A 20009-nucleotide genomic window follows, 5' to 3' on the forward strand; every position below is an offset into this window, starting at 1 on the left:
TCCATACTCACTTCCAACTGACGATCACCGTGAAGAACGTGGCTCATGGTTCCTATAGACGATTTTTAGAGAGAAGCAGAAATCCAGATACTTATATGAGAGCCCCACTCCTAAAATCTTCTATTGTTTTTTCAAAGCCCGCACAGGCCAAAAGAACATGCTGGCGGGCTGCGTTGATGGCTCTTGTTTAACGTGTGCAGCTGAGCTGTTGGGAGCCCAGGGTGCCCCCCGCTGCCAGCCTGCCACCTCAAGTGCCTGCAGAGTCTCTGATTTTCAGTCCAAAGGAGGAACCCTGAGAACTCATGGGCTTCCAGGCAGGACAGCTGGGGGGGAACAAGGACATTGTTGCCCTGGGCCAACCTAGACCCACAGGCGTTAGGGGCGGTGGGGAGGCTCAACCTCCTGCACAATCTGGGCCAGTCCTGAGGTCATTCTATGTGGTTTTGCAGCGGCCACAGCGGTGACCAGCCCAGGAGCGGCCAGTCTGCTGCCCTCCCCTCCCCGCTGTCGGCTGCTTCCTGGGATCTCCCCCCAAGTAGGACACAGCACCCAGGCCCTCACCCCTGGCTCTGCTCTCAGGGTTTCCCAAAGTAAGACAGTGGGATTTTGAGTGCATCAAACAGAAATAATTTGAGGTGTGACAAATGCCAGTAAGGGACTAAGTGGATGCTGAGAAAGCAGGGGACCAACTCAGAATGGCCTCTGGAAGGTGACAAGCTGTGTCCAGAAGGACGCCAAGTCCCCACAGGTGCCCAGGTCAGAGAGTGGTACTCAGAGAAGAAAGGCAGGCGCCCAGGGTCTGTCCTGGAAAGAGCGAGGGTCTTCTGGGGGTGGCTGCAGTGGGGGACGTGGAGCAGCCAGGGCTGGTTCTCACCTTGGCATGTCCTTTGGAATCAGCTGGGGTCCTCAAAAACAATGCCATGGCTCAGCTCCAACTGGAGAGGCCGTCTCTAGGGGTCTGCGAGGTGCCTGGGCACTGGGTGGTTCCCGAAGCCCCTCCTTCATTCAGTGAGGACGGCTGGCTGAGGTGACTCTATGCCAGGCTGGGCATGGAGTGCTCAGTTTACCTGTTGCCACTTTATCTACACAGCCAAGGCCCCTGCCAGGGAGGGCCCCCGGTTTAGCCATTTGCTCAACACCATGTGGCTAGGGAGTCACATTGCGGGGACTTGCACCTGGTCTGCTGGCTCTGAAGCCCACTTGGTCCCATGTGAGGTTCTGGGGATGTGGAGATGGCCACAGAAGCTCAGTCAGACACCTGGGAGGGCTGGGGGACACAGAATTTCTGATGGTGGCAAAACAGAGTCCCCAGAGCTCCCGTACTTGTCAACCCGACCCTGACAGATTCGTTCAAATGTCTCTGGCTGACTATGGGAAGGCCTGGAAGAGGCCAGAGTGAAGATAAATGGGGTGAGGCTGAAGGTCAGGGTCATAGGCATGGGCACATGAATGGAATTCAGTCCTTGGGAATTTGGGGCTGTGTCCAAGGATGGCCCCATCCCTCCATCCATCTGTCCATCCATCCAACACACATCCATACAGTGTCTGCAGCATGCCAGGCCCTGCAGCCAGGCTCAGGGAGACGGGGTCAAATAAAACACGATCCATGCCTGTAGGCAAGTCTACTGGGAAAGGAAGATTGAGAAACAGAACCCACCGTCGACACCACACCATGACCTGTGGCCTGTGTGTGCCACAGCAGCATCTCTGATCAGGAGTCCTGAGATGATTTTAAGGGGCACAGGGACACAGACTTACACAACTGAGCCCCAGAGATGCTGTTCCTCCCTGGCCAGCCCTCCTGACCCCATCAACGGGCAAGCCTTGGTTGGGCGCTAACAGATCTCCAACACTAGCTGGCTTTCCAGCCTCGGGCCCAGAGCGGATGGCAGGTATTAGGATGTGGTTACAATGTAATTACATGGATTTGCTTGTATTATATTTAGATACTTGCCAGAAATTAAAGTGGATTGAATGGTGACACCACTCACCCCTAAAAAGATATATTCACATCCTAACCCCCCAGTGAACGTGACCTTCTCTGGAAAGAGGGTTGAAGTTGAGGATCTCGAAATGAGATCATCCTTTATACCCGGTTACTGGTGTCCTGATAAGAGATTTGACACACAGCTAAGGCCATGTGAAGGCAGAGGCAGAGATCAAGAGTGATGCAGCCACAAGCCAGGGACTGCCAGCAACACCAGGCGCTGGCGGGCAGGCAGGAGTGGATTTTCCCTCAAAGGCTCTAGAGGGAACCCACCCACCTGGCCCCTTGGTTCTGGACCACTGGTTTCCAGAACTGTGAGAGAGTAAACTGTTGTTTCAAGCCACCCAGTTTGCGGTAATTTGTTAGGGCAGCCCTAGGAAATTAAGACAGAAGGCAGTACTGATTTTCTGTTTCTAGCGGCAAAGTCTCCCTCTTACATAACTTGACTTTATAAGGTAAGTCAGGAGTAGAGGAAGTAACAGGTGTTCAGCACCTGTGTGTTCCGGGGGCACATACTACCGTCCTGGAGGGAAATCAGGCTGAGCCAGGTGGCATGTAGCCTAGGAGGAGGATGGGCAGGGGCCAGAGCAGGGTGGGCTAAGAGGCATGGAGCGCAGGTTCTGGGAGGGCAGGCCTTACGCTGCCTCATCTGCATGCTCCAGTGAATTCCCAGGCAGCCCCATGTGTTCCTGGCTTTGTGATTCAGACCTGTCCTCTTCTGAAGAAAAACCCTTTAGATGTGGAAGGTTTTTTCCCACTGCTGAGATGCCTCGAGGAGGCAGGACAGGAAGTGAAGGGGGTTTCCAGTGGGTGGCCAGCTGGGAAGTGGCCTTCCTGGATGAAGGACTTGAGGTCACTCTCAGGCAGGACACCTCCTGCCCCCGCTCACCTGCCCTTCCACCTTCTAGGTGCTTGAGGATGTGCAGACAGGCCTCTGGGTACCTCCACCAGGCCAGACCGCGCACCTCACCTCTTGCTTCCCCCCATCAGGCCGTCCTGGACACTGGTTTGGCTCCCTGGGGAAACCGCAGCTGGAGGGCACGTGATGCTGTGGAGGAAGCCTGCGAACCCTGCAAGGGGCTGCCCAGTCTGCCTTACAGACGGATCTAGAGACTGGAAAAGGCCACCAAACAGGCTGCAGGCCGTGCTGGGTGTGAGCCTAGGCTCTGAAGAGGTGGGGGAGCTGCCGCTCAATGCCGAGAGCCCTCCAGGCCCTCTGGCTGCCTGCCCTGACCTGAGCACTTTACCGGCACCAGTTCCCTCCATCCTAACAACTGACCAGGCAGCCCTGCTCCTCACCTCGCTTTGCAGATGAGGAAACCCTAGCACAGACTGGAGATCCGGCTGTGGTCACGTGGCTAATGAGTGGCAGAGTCCGGCTCCAGGCTCTGCCTCCTGGAGAGAGGATGGCATTTCCCCAGGAAATGCTCGTGCTGAGCACCCAGTCTGTGACCACACCATTCAAAGGCCTTCAGCCAGACACCATTTCAGGGTCTGCCCAGGTGGTCTAGGTGTGCATGGTGCTGGATTGTGGACAAGGGTTCCAGGTGATTCTGACACCCATTCGTGTCTGAGAATTGCTGCTTCACCTCCTTTTTTCTGTCAACAGCCCGGGGACGCTTGGCTCAGCAGCTGCAGTCTCAGCTGGGAGCACAGCGAGCATAGGCCCAGGCTTGTACCGCGGGCCCTGGGGCACGTCACTGAGCCCACCAGCAGCAGGCGTGTGCTGGCAGGCGCCTGCTCCTCGCTCCTAGCACCCGTATCCCCGGTTAGAGGCCTGGCCCTTGGCTGCCCCAGCGAGGCTCAGAGACTGGAAGGAGCCCCCAACAGCTGCTGTCCCTAGTTCGCCTGTCCGGGGGCCCGTCTTCCTGTGTATACGTCTAGCAAGTTCCTTTTCTTAGACTAAAGTCACAACGCATGAGTGGCCACTTGCCCTTGAGGCAGGGCTGCTGTGGGGACAGGCGAGGCTACAGGTGGGCCCTGGCCCAGAACCAGACACCCAGGGGACACAGTGCAGAGCGCGATCCAACCTCAACCCAGGGGGCCCGGCACATTCTTAGCAGAGGAACTGACCCTAGATAAACCCAGGCCAGGCGGGGAAGAGAGCTCTGCTGGCGGCCAGTGGGAGGCAGACACCGAGGGCAGCCCTGCCCTCAGCACCAGCCTCCACCTTCCACTGGCACTGCCTCAACCTGTGGTGTGGGGCAGGGGGTGCTCCATTTATGCTCTGGATTTGAGTTGGGTTTTACGTGCAGGCTCAGCTTTCTGCACCAGGTTTAAGCTGGAGTGTCAGAAGTTCCCATGAGAACATGTGAACCCATTTCCAGGGGTTGCCTGAGCTCACACTGGTGTGTGCCAGTGTGCTCTGGAATGGTGCCGGCCCCAGCGGGGACGTCACCCATCTCTGTCCTCGGTGGGGACCCTTCCCGCTTGTCCTGGCCCAGAAGCTCAGCACAGCAGTGCAGAGGCTCCCTGCACCCTTGTGCACCAGGCCCTGTGCTCACCTGCAAGGTAGGGCTGTAACGGCCCCACTCCACAGATGCAGAAGCTGAGGCTCAGATGGAGAACCAGCTGCTAACAGGTGAGGAATGCAGAACACGGACCAAGGTCACTGCACCAGGATGGGGTCGGGAGCACTTTCTGAATGGAGCGGCCTGCCCATGGGGATGTTTTCCCAGCCCCGGTAGGAACAGCCACGCCTCCCTTTTAGGAACTGGGGACTGACTGACTACTGCTGCACCCCGCCAGGCAGCTGCGACGGGCCAAGGGGTCAGACAGCAGAGAACCTTCCTGTTTGCCGGGCTGTGGCCTCCCCACCTCAGCACCACAGAGCAGCAACCACATTCTTGGTAACTTTTATTGCCAAGTTCAAATTTGCCAGGAAGTTCCAGTTTTCATTTCCACCCTCGGGTTCAGTACCCACAAAGCATGAGTCACGCCAGTGCGAGCAGGTACTTCCCTGGATGGTCCCATGGCCCAGAGCATGAGGGTTCTCAGCCCCCGCTCCTCCTTGGGACAAGAATTATTCACATATTTCCAGCTCAGAGGAACATAAGGAACCCTTACAGTTTATGCCCAGTGTCAACATGACCACACTGAATACTTCTTATTTATTGCATCTAGAAAAGGAGAATCATTTCACCCACTTTTGGTTTTTGAACGAGGGCAAGTGGAGGCCTTAGAGAGATCTAGTGTATGTCTTTAAAGAGGTGCGTGTCTTCACCCGGCCCCTGGCCGCCCACCCACGTGCACGTGGGTGTTTAGGTAAAGAGAGCAGAGAGCACAGAGGGGGAGGCTGGTGGAGCGGGCCTGCTGGGGGCAGAAGACCCCCCTTCCCCCCGCCCCGGGATAGGGCAACCCCCCTGAATCCCTGCCGTGGCCGTGGGGCTGGTCCCCTGCTCCCCCAGGAGAACTCCCGGCCCCACACCCGCCTGCCCTTCAGGAGAGACGCCTGCTCCCTCAAGCCCCAGAACGGAAAGGACACACGCTTCCCCACAGGAGCTTTCAAAGCAGATGTGTGGGGTTCACGTGGCCACCCTGCCCTGACTCAGCAAACCCAGCAGGCCTGATGTGGACTTGGGAGGCGGGGCGGCGGCCCTCTCTCTGTAGGGACAGGCAGGTGGCGGGCTGGGTGGGCTTGCCCAGGCTGACCCCAGGCATCTGAGTCTAGGTGCTGCACATCAAAGCCATGGCCCCTGCCCCGGTTCTGCAAGGACCCCTGGCTATGCCTCTCTCTGCGCAAGCCTGGAGCCCCCCTGTCTGGGTTGGCCTGCCTGGGAGCATCCTGCTGTTAGGTTTCCAGGGGGCTCCTGAAGACACAGCCACGCCCACGGCTGCTAAGACCCAGCGAGGCGGGCCCTTCATAGGGGCCAAGGCAGCTGCCTGACTCCCCCCCACAAGGACATGTGTCTCCTCCTCGCCAGCAAGGTGTCTGGGAGCCCCTGGTTAAAGGAAGTCCCCACCCCACATCTGGAAGCATCCCGCAGAGGTGCACTCTAGGACCAACCAAGAACATGCTCCCCCCTGCCCTCCACCACCACTGGGGTGAGGCTGCCCTGGCCAGGAGTTTGGGGCAAAAACTTGGCTGCATCGGTACTTTTTATTCAACAGTCTGTGGAGGCTGGGCTGCATCAGCTCAGTGCTGCCGCAGGTCCCCCCAGACATGCTGTACCCCCTGCCTAAGACCTTTCTCCTGTAGTGCTTGGTGGCCACAAAACCACCTGATTTCAGGTGGCAGGCTAATGGTTCTTGGGGAGGGCCTGGGTCCCCCTGCATGGGCTTGTTCCCCACAATGCCACTGGGCTGGGAAGTCACTCACCTCCTCTCATTTCTGCTGCCCCAGAGTCATTTCAAAACCAGAAGCATGTGGCTTGGGGGCTAGCCTCTCCCCTATGCAAGCAGAAGACTGGGCAGGGCATGTGGCTGACTGCTGGAGGAGGGGGTGCCTCCGTCCCTGATGATATGCCCTTTGCCCCCACAGGCCATCCTTCCTCTGACCCACCTGCCTTTCCTTCCTCGGGTGCTCTGCTGATGGCCATGACTCGTCTCTCCTGCCAGGGCCCCTGGAATGCCTGCCTAAAAGGCCTCCTTTCTGAGCTGGATCTTTCTGTTGAAGCTGGGTGGGCATACCTACCCAGAGGGCTTCTGATGACTGGAGAAACCTGTCCCCACGGCCACCACTCCCCGTCCTCCTTGGGACCACTGTGTCTCCTGCAGGAGGCTGTGGCCTGGCTTGGGCAGGCCCTGCTGTGAGGCTGGCTGGGGCAGTGGTTCTGGACCAGGTGGGTGGTGAGCGCTCAGGGCATCTCCTGAGGGCCCCGTCAGCAGGCCTGGCCGACATGGACGCTGTGTGCACTGACACTCCTGGCGGACATGCTGGAAGGTCTTGGCACTGCCCGAGTGGCGAGGGCTGCTTGGCTTGCCTGGCTAAGTAGAAAGGAACATTTGGGGCACTTTACTGGATCCATCAGTAAATTGGCCTGCACACACCCAGCCCATCAGGAGGAAGAATGGTGGGGTCTGCATTATAAATACAAGCGTGTGTCTTTGTAGCAGCAGCTGGGCAATCCCCGAGCTCCCAGGATAACTCCGTGGCTGTGGACATCACACCCCGGCAGCTGGTGCGCAGCCATCTCCCTGCACACCAGCACGCACAGTTGAGTAGCAGGCAACTCAAGGGACAGCTTCCATGGCCTGCTCTCTCCATCACAGCCACTGGGGCTGGAGTTATCACAGTCCCAGATGGTTCTTTATTAGATAAACAGATGTGACAATTGAGGTGATGTTGGAAAACCATCCAGTTTGGTTCTAGTCCAGAGATAAGGAATGGGTCTTGAACAGGGAGCTGACTGCACCGTTGTCCCCTTTCATGGAAAGATCTCCAGGTAATGCGAGGCCCCCTGGCTGTTGTGGCAGAGAATTGGCCCTCTCAGCAGTGTGTGTACCTGAGAATATATGTATCTCCCTTATTTTTGTTTAAAAAATAATCTAAACTTTCCAGAAAGGTACTTTTTCATTCCACAGGCTTGCAGAGTTTGTGAGTAACAAAGATGTAAGAATCACTTGAGAAAACGGAGAAAACCAGCCAAGTCAAAACACTGGGAAGTTCAAGGGAAAACAAAAATGAAACCTTAACAGTAAGAGTACACTTTTAACATGACATCAAACCTTAGGGTTGAGGATTTTTTTTTGGACTTTTTTTAAAAATAGATTTTTCTACATGAATGCTTTTCATCTGCCAAAAGCACAAATAAATATCCAGAGGAGATGTTTATTGGAGTTTGCATTTCTACAAATTTCTATCCAGTGACCTTTGTCCACTTCTTCTGTGCACTGGAGATGGTGGCAGAGAAGCTTAGAGACTGGAGAGGGGCCAGCTGATGAAGCGCGAGGAGCCGGCCACCGGGATCAGAGGTCAGGAGCCCAGGCCTCCTCCGAGGAGCCACCCGAGTTTGCTGGGGTGTCTCCAGTGATTGCAGCCTGCTCTCCAAGAGGCGCAAAGTGAAAGAGCGGTTCAGATGGAGCAAAGGAGCATGAGAACAGGTGGTGGAGATGGTTACTGGGGGCTGCGGAGAACCGAGATGCTTCCCACGTGTCTTCCGAGCCAGCTGCACCTGGTCCCTACCAGCGGGGCCGCACGCACCAAGGGAGGCCGCTCAGTGCCGACTCAGCGCTCGGTGGGGCCTGCTGGGCCCGGGTGCGCAGCCTCCTCACCTGGGGTCGCTCTGCCCACTGTGGCTGGTGTGGGTGATGTGGGGATGCCCGTGAGGGTGTGGAGGCTGTGGGGGTCGACGGGAGGGATGAGGGTCAGCGACTCTACGCTCAGTGTGTCAGCAGTGTCCTCGCAGAGCAGGGAGATGGTGGGCTGCTGGGCTGGGATGAGGCTGGGAGACAGGCTGACTGTGTCTACGTCTGTGCTCCTTGCCAGGCTCCTGCTGGGCCTGGCATCTGCTTCCGTTTCACTGATGATCACCACCTGGTCAGAAAGGTTAGGCTGAGGCTGTTCCACAGTCAAGGGGTCATCTGGGCAGGGGGAGAAAAAACAAAGGTACATTTAACTTCAAGATACTCTGCTTATCTGGTACCCTCTGCTCCCATGCTGAACGAAGGCCCAGGGAAATCTGGGTGGGACATGGCAGCGTTGGGGGAACAGCTTGTCTCCATCCCCTTCTTCTGGGGACACAGACGCTGGTAAACCCAGTGCATAGTCCTGGGGGACAATCTGTCAGGGCCCAGGGTTACCCTGTCTTGTGATGCAAGGGAAAAATCAGGGGCTTGTGCAAAATCCATGGATGGATTATAGTGCGGGAAAAGGCCCAGGTAGGCTGTTAGGGCAACTCTTGGACCACCTGCCTGATGATAAATGTACTATTTAGGGAGAAAATAGGCTTGGGTGTGTTCATTACTTCAGGCCATTTCTAGAGTCTACATTTGGCGACATTTAACCAAGAGGGAACTCACTGCATATTTTTAAAAAAGGAGAAAAAAAAAGGAAAAGGAATTCTATAGAACTTTTCAGCTTACAAAACCAAACCTCAGGTTGTGGCTTGTGCCCTGCTCCTTCTCTAAGGGCTGAGTTAGCACCGGGAAGGGGCTGTGCTGGCCCGGCATCCCCACAGGGGCCACAGAGAGAAACAATGGCAGGAGGAAGACAGGAGGTTCTGCTGGATGCAGGTATATTTGGAATGGCAATTTGTTTCTTTGGTGCTTTTCAAAATCCTTGATTAGGTTACAGACCAACGGCCTGTTTGCTTTCCAGTGACTCGTTTGCCTGGACAGAAACACCAGTTGGGACTGGAGTGCATCTTCCAGGACCTCTCGTGCCGGTGATCTGAAAACACTGGTAAGAACTCTGTGGGCATCTTGCTCGACAAGCAAATTCTTACATGTATGGACCCTGAGGCCGAAGAGCCGGCAGCAGAAGGTGCAGACTGCACGGTGTTGAGCTGTGAGTTTGGGAGCCCTCTGGGCTCTGGGGATGATGACTTTTTTTGTTCAACATGATTCTGGTTAAGCTAGTTGTTTCTTTTTTAAGTTAAGCCAAAACAAAACAGAACTGCAAACAGAACACAGAGTGAAAGAATGGAAAAACCAAGAGCAAAATAAAGCCAGAGGGCATATAGCACGGGATGAAGGCAAGGAAGAGCACCCACGGGGAGAGAGCACAAAGAACAGACAGTCTCCCAGGGCGCGTGCTGGCGTTTCTGCGCACAAGACTCCGGGCAAGATGAGCGCTAAAAGGTCCCAGTTAATTTCTTCATGAAGCCATTTTTTTATTGTGAAGAAAAATAAGGCCCAGAGAAAACCGCTGCATCGAGCTTTGGGTCTGTCCTTGCCGCGGGAAGGTGGCAATGGGGCACTGGTGAGCATTAGGGGAAAAAGTGACTCAGGGTGTGAGCTGAGACCAGAAATGCTGAGTAACCCCCCCCACCCTGCGCATTCTGGTTTCTCTGAATTTCAGTGTATTTGCTCCATTCAATGAGGATGTCTTGTGGTGATGGGCTGGTTTCAACACCCAGGCTCACGTTCTCACCTAGCACAATCTGCTCGTGGTTCTTTGCGAGGAGGGTTCACCTGCTCTTGGAGGCCTCTACCTCATTGCAAAGGTGTGTGAGCATGTCTACGGGCTTCCGTACAAATGGATGCACACGTAAGGTTCGCTGCTGACCAGGTAGTTTACAAATAACTAACTCTCCAAATGGCACTTTTGTGCTGAGGACAGAGCTACAGAGCACTTCCTTCACATTTTCTCAAAATTTCTATGTACAAGTCCCCCTTTGCTCAAGTCTGCATTTGCATGAAGACACTCAAAATAGTCTGGCAAACCTCTTTCCCTGATCTCTAGTGGGGGTTTTGGTGATAAGAATAATCAAGGATAGAGGGAAGTTGCCATCAAAATATATTAAAAACAAACCGACGAACAATACCACACCCACAAAAACTGGTTTCTTCTTTCAGAAAAGAACCCACGATTTAATTAAAAGCGGCAATTTTTCCCCTTAAAAAATAGCCTCTATTTTTTTTAAAAGGAAAAAAATAACCTGTTCTTATCCATTGCCCACAACACTGTCTTATTATTATTATTTTTCTAATCTAAGAATTGCTTCCTGAATGTGATCTGCAAATTTACCCATTCAAGGAGGAAAAAAAGGAGAACTCTGCCAGGTTTTCACTGGGGGAAAATTACCCAGAACATATTTTCTGGTCAAGTGCTGAGCTGCAGAGGTTCCTGCTGAACCCTTGGCTCTGTTCTCCTGCTGGTGACTTTGAGCTCTAGAGCCACAGGTTGGGAACTGGCCCAGGAACTGAGGGATCCAGGGAACATTCTGACTTCGTGGCCCATGGCCAGGGAGAGCAGTGGAGGCTTGAGTGGGAAATCCGGATGTTCGGGTTTCCATGAGCGATGCTCGGCTTCCCCACAGCTCTGCCCTGAGCTGCTGACACCAAGGCAGCAGGTCCCTGTGTCCTTGGCCAGCACCCTCAGAAGCTGATCTGCAGCTTTGGGGCAGGGGCTTGGTGGACCCTTCTCCACGTGAGTGACAGTATCCAGGGGAAATCTGGGTTTGATACGCTTAGGCTGGGAAAGGTGGGACTGAATGTCAGGGAAGGAAAGGACAGCGGAGCACAGCAAGTTGGAGGGCAAAGCTCAGAGGAAGCAGCTTTTAAATGCAAAAGAAGGTGAAAGGCTCCAGACTGCCAAGCGCAACTGAAAAGTGGGGGGCGCATGCAGGAAATCCTAGACACCGCAGGAGGAGGCAGCAGCGAAGGGCCCCACAAAGCCAGCTGGCTGTGCGCTAGACACGAGAAGGTGAGATGGTGGGGCCACGTCCACCAGGGCAGTTCTGAGTGAAACTGCTTTTGGCCTTTGGCTGGAATGTGACAGAATCTTCCACCCAGTTCTGAGCAAGGCCAGGGGCAAAAGGAAAAGAAAAAAAAGAAGCTATTGACTTCTGGGTTGCTTTTGGCAAGTTCTACTGCCCACTGTCATGGCCTAAACTGGGGATACCCGTGGGGAGTGGGCTGGAGCACCCCTCCCCAAGCGCAGGGTCTGTGCGGAGCCTGATGCTGGCCTGTCCAGCATTTCATGGAGGAGGAGAGCACTTCCAGGCCGCTGGGGTCTGGCTTGGAAGACCTGGGGTAAAGGGCCAGGGGACTCGGTCCTCAGATGAATGGGGCCAGAAAGGGAGCCGGAGAGCAGGCTTCGGAGGAAGCCGAGGAGAGGCTCGCTTGGAGAAAGGCTCTGGGGCCGCCGCCCAGGCCCCTCCCCCGTGCTCTAGGCCCAGTGACCTCGGAGGCCTGGCGTGGCCCAGCCTGCTGTGCGGCGGGGGGCATCTGGGCCCGTGGAGGCTAATGGAGGAGACCTGCCTGAATTGACTGCCAGAGGTGCCGTGACAGCTGCCGTTCGAAGCACTAAACCCAGTGGCCGCCGTGACTGTCGGCCTCCGACAGGCTGAACACTCGCCGGCGTCCTTTCCTGCCACTCCTGACTAGAGGGAAACACAGCGACAGATCATAGAAAGCCTTTAACAACGGGACAGAGAAGGGTGACACGGAGACGGCACAGAGCAGCGACGGATGCTAAGCACCAACGAGAGCATGAGGGGAGTGGGGCCCCAGCAGGTTCTCATGACAGCTGGGGTGTGGGGCACAGCCCCCATGCAGGTGTGACACCCCCAGCCCTGCACCCTGAGGTGGTGTCGGGATGGCTAAGAACCAAATTGTCCGCTCATGGATTCAACTGGGGTAAAGACAGCGAAGTTTCAGTCCTGTTGAAGAGACTTGAGGTCATCGGCAACATCTGGTCTCGGTGAGAAACCTCAGGGGACAGAAGGACAAAATTGACCGTCAGTTTTAGATGCGAACCAGCAGTTAAGATGAAAACCTTGCATCCTGGGACAGTCTGAGGAGGGTAGTGTGTGTGTGGTTGGGGGATCAGAGCCAAACCAGCTAGTGAAAGAAGTGGATTTCTGACCCCGACTGATGAGGCCAGTGGTTCTCGGTGTCACCACCCTAAAGCCAAAAGCATAGCTCTGCAGGTTCTGGGAAAGCCTCAGATGGGTGAGGCCCTCTGAGACCCCTCCCCAGCCATGAGGTGACGCTCTCCCCATGACACTCTGGTGATCTCAACTTTGCAAACCGAGACTGAACCACAGTAGGAAGACCGGAGACCAGGTGCCAAGTAGCCAAGAGGTGGGTTCTAATCAGCTGAAACAAAAATGTTAGGAGCATCTCACTGGGCAAGAAGGAACCAGAACCTCTGAGCCATACTCAGGATCAGAGAGAAGCTTAAAGTCAGTACCACAGAACATAAGGTGAAAGTGCCTAATGCCATTGAACTGTATGCTTAAAAATGGTTAAAATTGCACATTTTATGTTATGTATATTTCACCACAATAAAAAAAGTTAACACCACAGAGAAAACTGGGAAGAAAAGAGAACACATCTTCCTCAGGGTTTCTGCCCTTAGAAGTTCAGTGACTGTGGGTCAGCCGCGGGCCGTCTGGCTCTCTGGTGGCCCAGTGGGACCGTGTGTGCACTGGGTAATGGCCGCACGTTCTGACAATAGGCTCAGGGCACAGGTGAGGGTGGGCAGGGAGGGCTGGCAGAGCAGAACCTCACCCAGCAGGCTTCTGACCCTGGGCCACAGGAACCAGACTTGTCCGTCTTTCTATAAAGCCTTGGGGAACAGTCAAATGGCCACAGTTCCTAAATCTATGAGCTCAGAAAATGGACATTAGAAACAGTAGGCTGGCCTTCACTTTGACTTCATTTTTTAACAAATGATTTTCCTTCCTCTTCAAGGTGGTTCACTCAGTACACGTGTGAAATACAACAGATCTGGAGGTCAGAGACCTGAGTTGCTGTTTAAGGAACTCACTATTGGTCACCGAGGAGGAGATGGTTTTCTCATGAGAATCCCATGTGGGCACACGTCTGAGGGCGTGTGTGTGAGTGTGCATGTGTGTGCTAGTGATTGCGGTGGGGAGCATGTGAGTGTGCATTGGTATGTGCATACGTGCGTGTGTGCACAGGCATGGCCCGGAAAATATTTCCTAAAGTATTCCTACCAGTGCTACATTGGTTCCAAAATTGGGTCTGTTTTTCTCTTTCCTGCTATTTGTTCTCAGCAATTTCAGCTTCTGAAACCATTCAATGCTTAGGGAAAAAAAGTGCTGATGCCAACCCTGCAATTTTCTCACTGGGGAACAAGGTGAGGCCCCTCAGGCCATCTCTGCCGGATGAGTAGGCGATGAGGCGCTGGGCTCCTGGATGTGTCTGCAGCGTGGAGCGCCCAGCTCTCAAAGACTTGACGATGTCAGAGTACTTTCTTTAAAGGACGGTGGGAACAGGTTAACTCATGCACTGGGTGTTCAAACTGGACAATAAGTCCCCTTGGGCACAGCGTTAACAGGCAAATCATTGACAATGAAAATACAAGCCCCTGCTCCCAACTCTTTCTGGTTAGTTCCTCTGGCGCAGAGCAGTTTCCTTCAGTCTGGGGCACCTCTTGGACCTGATTTGAGGACCAGCATTTGCAAAAAGCCACTCATACCCACCCATAAGCTGTGGGGTCAGGGACCCTACAGAGAGACCCTACTGAGACTGGGTCTGACGTTCACAAAACCTGAGTCGCTCAGACTGAAGGTCTCAAGAGAAGCTGAGAAAAATCTGTATTTGGGATAAATATGGGTTTCTTTCAAACCCAGGCAGGAAATTGAAGCTCCCTTGGGCTGGGAAGAAGGTAGAGCCAGAAAACACAACTGAGTATCAGAACAGTTTCACTCTCTCATTTGTGGATGAACCCACTTGGGCTGGCAGATGTGGCCATCTGGGGTCCATTACGCTGATTTTGGGGACCACCAGGCTTCCCCTGATAGGGGCCACACAGCCCCGCCTTCCCTGGCTGGGCTACATGGTGACCCGGGCCTCTGTGAATGGGCTGCAGCTTTCCATCTGGGCCCTAGAGCACCATGCACACCGGAAGGAGAGACGTGTGCATGTCAACTGGGACAGCCCTTGGAGGCACCTGGGACAGGCTTAGCAACCGCAGTGAGAGTCCCCTGGGCTACACTTACTGGCTGCAACACCCTCGCCAAGCTGCTTGACCTTTCTAAGCCCCTTGGTTTTCACCTGTATAATGTGAGGTGTAGTGTGGCAGGATTCAATGGGTGGGTGGGGGGTGTCTGTGAAGTGCCTGGCCCCCCAGAGGAGGGGGCACTGTTTGGGGAGGAGCTCAAACTACTGGGACACTGCAGTGGGTGTCCACAGAGAAGGCTGAGTGGTGGGTTGCCCATGCCATATCAACTGCTAACATTGTGTGAGGGCCAGCCCTGGCTTTGGATATCCTTGCACAAACGTGCGTTTCAAAACTGTGGCGTGGAGACATGGAAAACAGCCTGTCCCATCCCCGGGTGGCCGGCTCCCCTCAGGTACTTTCTCAAGCAAACACCTGACAGTGTAGAGCAGGGCTCCAAGGGCAAAGAAACCCCTGGAGTTTGCTAATTCCAGCTGCAAAGGTCCTGGCAGCTGCTCTCCACACTGGAAACCTCCTGGACTCAGAAGCTCTGGCAACTGGGACGTGCCTCTGATTCAGCACAAGTGCTTTGAAGACAAGTGGCCCCTTGGCGGGGCTTCAGTTGCCTTCTGCTGTCCGGACTGGGTGGGCTTAGGGAGAGGCCCTGGCCCATCCCCTTTTCCAGAGTGGCCCTCAAGGATGCTGCCTCTGGCAGACTGTGGCCAGGCCCTGTGAATGGAAAGCCTGGAGAGGGACACACAGGGCCGGCCTTTCCAAATCAGAAGCTCGAATGCTGGGCCACCACTCCAGGCTGATGCCGAACCAGGGAAGTGGATGAAGGGGCGCCTGTCCTGACAAAAACCGCCTTCCTTCTCCTGTTCTTGGTTTCTGTCCAGCATGGCTAGTAGGATACCAGGCAGACACTGGGACCATCTGGTGGTCCTGCCCCTACAGAGACCATGGAAATCCCACATGCTGCTGTTTGGATGGACTGGGAGGCTGAAGGCTGGACGAGAAGTTCGGCATTCAGAGGCAAGTGAATGGTGGTCTTTCCAAGAACTGTGGTCCCAGCTTGTGGGCCTGGGGACAGAGCTGGCTCCTGTGGCCAGGCACCTGCGACAGGAGCTGTGGCCTCTGATGCGATCTCCTTCCAGGGATTAGCAGCTAGGGCCTTGGTTAAGAGTAAAGCACAGGCTGCCTGAGGGGCCAGCCCTTCATTGGGAGGTGAGTTATCCCAGGGTCTGCAGGGATTTAGACAGGCAGGCTGGGCCTCAGGCTTTTACTGTCAGGCAGCATAAAAAATGGGGACTTGCACGCTTGCCTCTACAGGCCTGCCGGGGATGCACCGAACGGGGGCAGACACCCGTGAGGGCCTGACCATCGCTTATCGACTGGAACTGCCTGGCTACCTGATAGCTGGCCTAACAGCCCCTACGTTTCTGCAATGAGAAGACATGTCCTTGGCACCGTGCAGGGGATGGTGGGGGTAGGGATGGAGGGGCTGAGGGAGGCCAAGAAGAAAACACTAGGCACTGTGGGCTGAGCCTCTGAGGGAAGGCACAGAGCCGAAGCCTCGGCCATGCTAGATGAACACCTGTGTGCACAGCCCGACATTGATAATATAGGTCTCTGCTGGTTTCGGTTTTAGGCAAAGAAGTACCTGGCTCATTTGTTTGCTTAGCTGTTGGCTGTGCCTCCTTAAGAATGAAAGAAGGGCGTGCACAGCTACACTAGGAAGGACCCTTTCACCCAAATGCAATTTTAAGTATATGTGTGTTTTGGGTACACACAACACAGACAAACGTGCAAAGGCAGGCAGCACATGGGTGCACACATGGGTACAGACACACAACCCAGCACTTTGGCCCTAGCACCTGCATGACACAAGGCTTCAGAGGGAGGCTGAGGCTGCTCTCGGCTTCTGGAGAAGGCTCCATCTGAATCTCCCAGCCACGAGCCCAAGAAGGGCAGCAGCAACGTCTTGGGTATTCAGCCAACCTTAACTCAGGCTCAGAATAGCTCAGAAAAGGCAGTGTCTCCCCCAGCGGGGGGCAGGAGCTGGGCACGTCTAACTGAGGAGGCTTGAGGGTGTCCTTGCTGCCTAGGCCTTGTGAATGTCCGTAGATGTAGGCAGGGGATGCTTGGGGTGGGGGGTGTGCAGGTAGGCTGAGGTGCCCTGAGCCAGAGGCGTGGAGACCACGCTGGGTTAACTGTTTGCTGGGGAAGGCAGACGCTGAAAACTCTGGAGAGACACTGGTCACCCACAGAGATCCTGCCTCTGGTGCTGCGGGGCCGTGGTCAGGGGCCCGTGGTGGCTTATGCCCTGGCATATTGCTTTCGTCATGACTCATCAATCCGAAACAAGGGCTTCGTCAGATGCCCCTGAAATACAGTGGGCGAGGGGTCTGGATGGGACGTTGGGGGAACAGCGAAGGACACTGAGTCACCAGGGCCTCCCAAATCAGAGACGCCTGGGGCCCTGCAGACCCGGAGGTGGGGGGCTACTGCTGGGGTGTGGAGCATCACGCACTCCCACAGCCATTGCTACCCTCCCTGCTCAGGCCCTGCTCCTCTGACTGCATTTCAGGCCATGTTGTTCAGGAAATAAGGCTGGTGTCTACTCCCTGACCTTACGCAGCAGAGCAAAGTGCTCATGTAAGAGGCTCATGGCAACTGTCCACTGCCTGAGCCCACTCAGCCCAGCCAGCCCCAAACCAGGGCAGGGACTGGGGGGGCACTCACACACCTCCTTTTGGGCTCCCTGCTCACTGGGTCTCTCCCTGCCATGCTTGTGTTTGTGTAAATTACAGGGGGGCAAGATACGACTCTAGCACATGCTGACAGACTCTCAAAAGTGTGGCCAGATACACCCCCGATCCCAGGCAGCTGGATTTCACCATTTCAAGAGGAAACCAGTAAGTTATGGAGGGAAAAAAAAGAAGAGCAGGGACAGGATTTTTTGCTAGAGTTCAAATAATTGCATCTGGGAGACCCCTCCTCACAGCACCCAAGACTCTGGCGGCGATAACAGGGTGGGTGTAGCCTCGGCATCCATCCCCTGCAGCTCTGCTGTCAAGGGCGGCCTGCAGTGGATCTGTCTGTAAAAGGAGTGACGTCTCTCTGCTGGGAGCTCAACCAGCTGGCTGGGTGGCAACGTCACGTTAGAGCGAACGTGGAACCCCTGGGATGGCCACGGCCCCAAACATGGTGTCAGTGGTCTCAGCGCTGAGGGGTTACGGGCTCCCCAGAGTCCCCCCGCACCTTGGCATGCAGCCAGTACCTGACGGGCTCTGGGCGGCAGACGGGGTGGAGGATGAGCTGGCACCTCCCGAGTCACCGCGGCTGGTGCTCCCGCTGCCCCCAGGGCTCCCACTGGTGGATGGTGACGGCGAGGACAGGGAGGACAAGCTGTGCTGGTTTATGCACTGGGCCACAGCAAAGCCTGCAAAACAAGACGGTGACGTGACCACGCGGGAGGAGACAAGCTGTGCCGCCCTCCCCGGCTGTGTGTGAGACCCTGCGGGGCAAGCCCTGCCTCAAAGGCAGGCGCTGCACTAACCCGCCCACCTGGCCTTCCAAGTCTGGCCCGCTTCTTGGGGCGAGCTGACCTCGCCGGTCACGGGACACCATAGAACAGGGCCGGGCATGCGGTGAGAGTGGTGCGCTCCTTCCAATGAAAGGGGGCCCTTCTGAGAGAGCCCCTCTCCCCGCAGCCGCGTGCTTCTGCAGACCCTGACTCCTGCCCTTTCTACAGTATGCTTTTCTAATGGGCTGCAGTTCCTGATTTTATTTATTAGATACACAAATGCTTCATAGATGATCCCAGAGCCTGTGTAGACCATGTGGATGGGTCCTGCTTCAGCCACCTGGGAGCTGGACAGGACCCCAGTAAAGGTGCTATGGACCTCGCTGCTTCTCCCCCATGGTTCAGAAGCAAAGCCGAGTTGGGGTGGGGGCGGGGGAGTCAGTCCTCCTTCCAGCTGCGAGTGGGGCCTTCCTGGCCAGTCACATCAAACCTGTCCACTGCCCGAGCCCACTCAGCCCAGCCAGCCCCAAACCTCATTTGCGCCCCCTGTACAACCTGGACCTCGCACAGTCCAGCTCCCGCTGATACTTCTTCCAGAAGGTACGCCTTTGTCAGACCTCAGAAAGGTGGCGGGGTGCTGGGCGGGGGCCAGCAAACCGCAGCCCACCAACTGGTATTTAGTTTCGCTGGAACACAGCCACCGTCCTCTGCTTACATTTATAGCTGGGGCTGCGGCTCGGCTACACTGACCGTGCTGAGTAGCTGCTGCAGAGGCCGCAGGGGCCTGTAAAGCCTGAAATATTTTTCTCTGGCCCTTGAAAGAAACAGCCGAGCCTGGCAGAGGATGGAGGCTGTGGCACCAGGGTGGCCTGAGTTCTATTCTATGCATGACCTGCTCCCTTACCAGCTGGGGAGCCTGGGCGAGGCTCTGCCCTTCCCGGGCCTGCTCCCCCTCACCCAGGGAGGGGCCTGGCTCCAGGCAGGGGTGGGCAGGGGGCTGCTGTTTTATCCCACCTTGGGAAATAGTGGGACCCCAACACCTGGCCACCAGGGATGGGCTATTTTGTACTAATGTTTGTGTGAAGTCATTTTTGTCTAAGCATCAGCCCCTTACAAGCCAGTCTCTATTTATACTCCGGGCCAGGCCCTCCTGATCTCAGGCGTTATGAAGACAAAGCAGATGAGAGGCCTGGTGGGAACACGGCGGGGGAATTTACCAGCTCCTCCTCCATGGAGGACGATACCCCCACCAACTGGAGGTCTGCCTGCAAGAGAACAGTAAGGCGCTGGAGTTCTGAGAGAGGCCTCGTGTGCTATACTGCACGTGCAGTGGGGAGCCCTCAGAACGACTATGGCAAACGCAGAGGCGAATCCAAACACCAGTCAGGAGGACTCCCCGGGGGTCAATCAGCCACAGCCCCGCAGAACCAGCCTGAGAGCTGCTTGCTTCTTACTCACTTCAAGTGGTAAACCCCCAAGTTTATAAGCTGCTTACTTGACACAAAAATGAATCACCCTTGACAAATCAGAACGTCAAGATGGCTTCTATGGAGCTGCTTATTTATCAGAGCTGTGAACAGAGGGGCTGGGGAGTGTGGTAACAGAGTTGGGACTAAGGCTATTATGCTCCTGACAGTGGCCCAGCTGGAATGGATGAATGACGGGCTGACACCTGAGGTCAACCCACCCCATCTCTTAATACACGTTTACTCTCACGTTCCTTAAAGTCCTGTTTTTTTTTTTTTTAACTGTCAGACACCTAGGGTAGGGTAGCACACGAGAGGCTGAAACTGCATTCGGGATAGTAATGTTCCTTCATTATGGGAATGGACTGGGGTCAAGCCACAGACTGGCAATCAATACTATGTACCTTTTGCATGAACTAAAATCACCAACCTCTGATACCACCCACTTGCAGGATCTAGCTGAGCAGAGGCAGCTAAATGCGTCTTATCCTCACCTCTTTCTCCCCTACCCCAAGC

The 20009-nt window shown here is 55.3% G+C and overlaps 1 protein-coding gene across 4 annotated transcripts in view; it reads right to left on the reverse strand.

The window, feature by feature from the left end:
* Positions 1–4830: 4830 nt before the first annotated feature.
* CLEC16A (C-type lectin domain containing 16A) overlaps positions 4831–20009 on the reverse strand; it is a 198912-nt gene continuing 183733 nt past the window's right edge. For 3 of the 4 annotated variants that reach the window (XM_057487585.1, XM_036928209.2, XM_036928207.2), the window contains 2 exons: positions 17782–17943; positions 4831–8509 (listed from right to left, as the gene is read on the reverse strand). In XM_057487585.1, coding sequence (XP_057343568.1) covers positions 8154–8509; positions 17782–17943 — 518 coding nt within the window. In that variant the 3' untranslated portion in view covers positions 4831–8153. Of the gene's footprint in view, positions 8510–11851; positions 11974–17781; positions 17944–20009 lie in introns of all 4 variants that reach the window. The other variant, XM_057487586.1, reaches the window with a different exon arrangement.

Source organism: Manis pentadactyla, chromosome 10, assembly GCF_030020395.1.
Source record: "Manis pentadactyla isolate mManPen7 chromosome 10, mManPen7.hap1, whole genome shotgun sequence".
NCBI lineage: Eukaryota > Metazoa > Chordata > Mammalia > Pholidota > Manidae > Manis > Manis pentadactyla.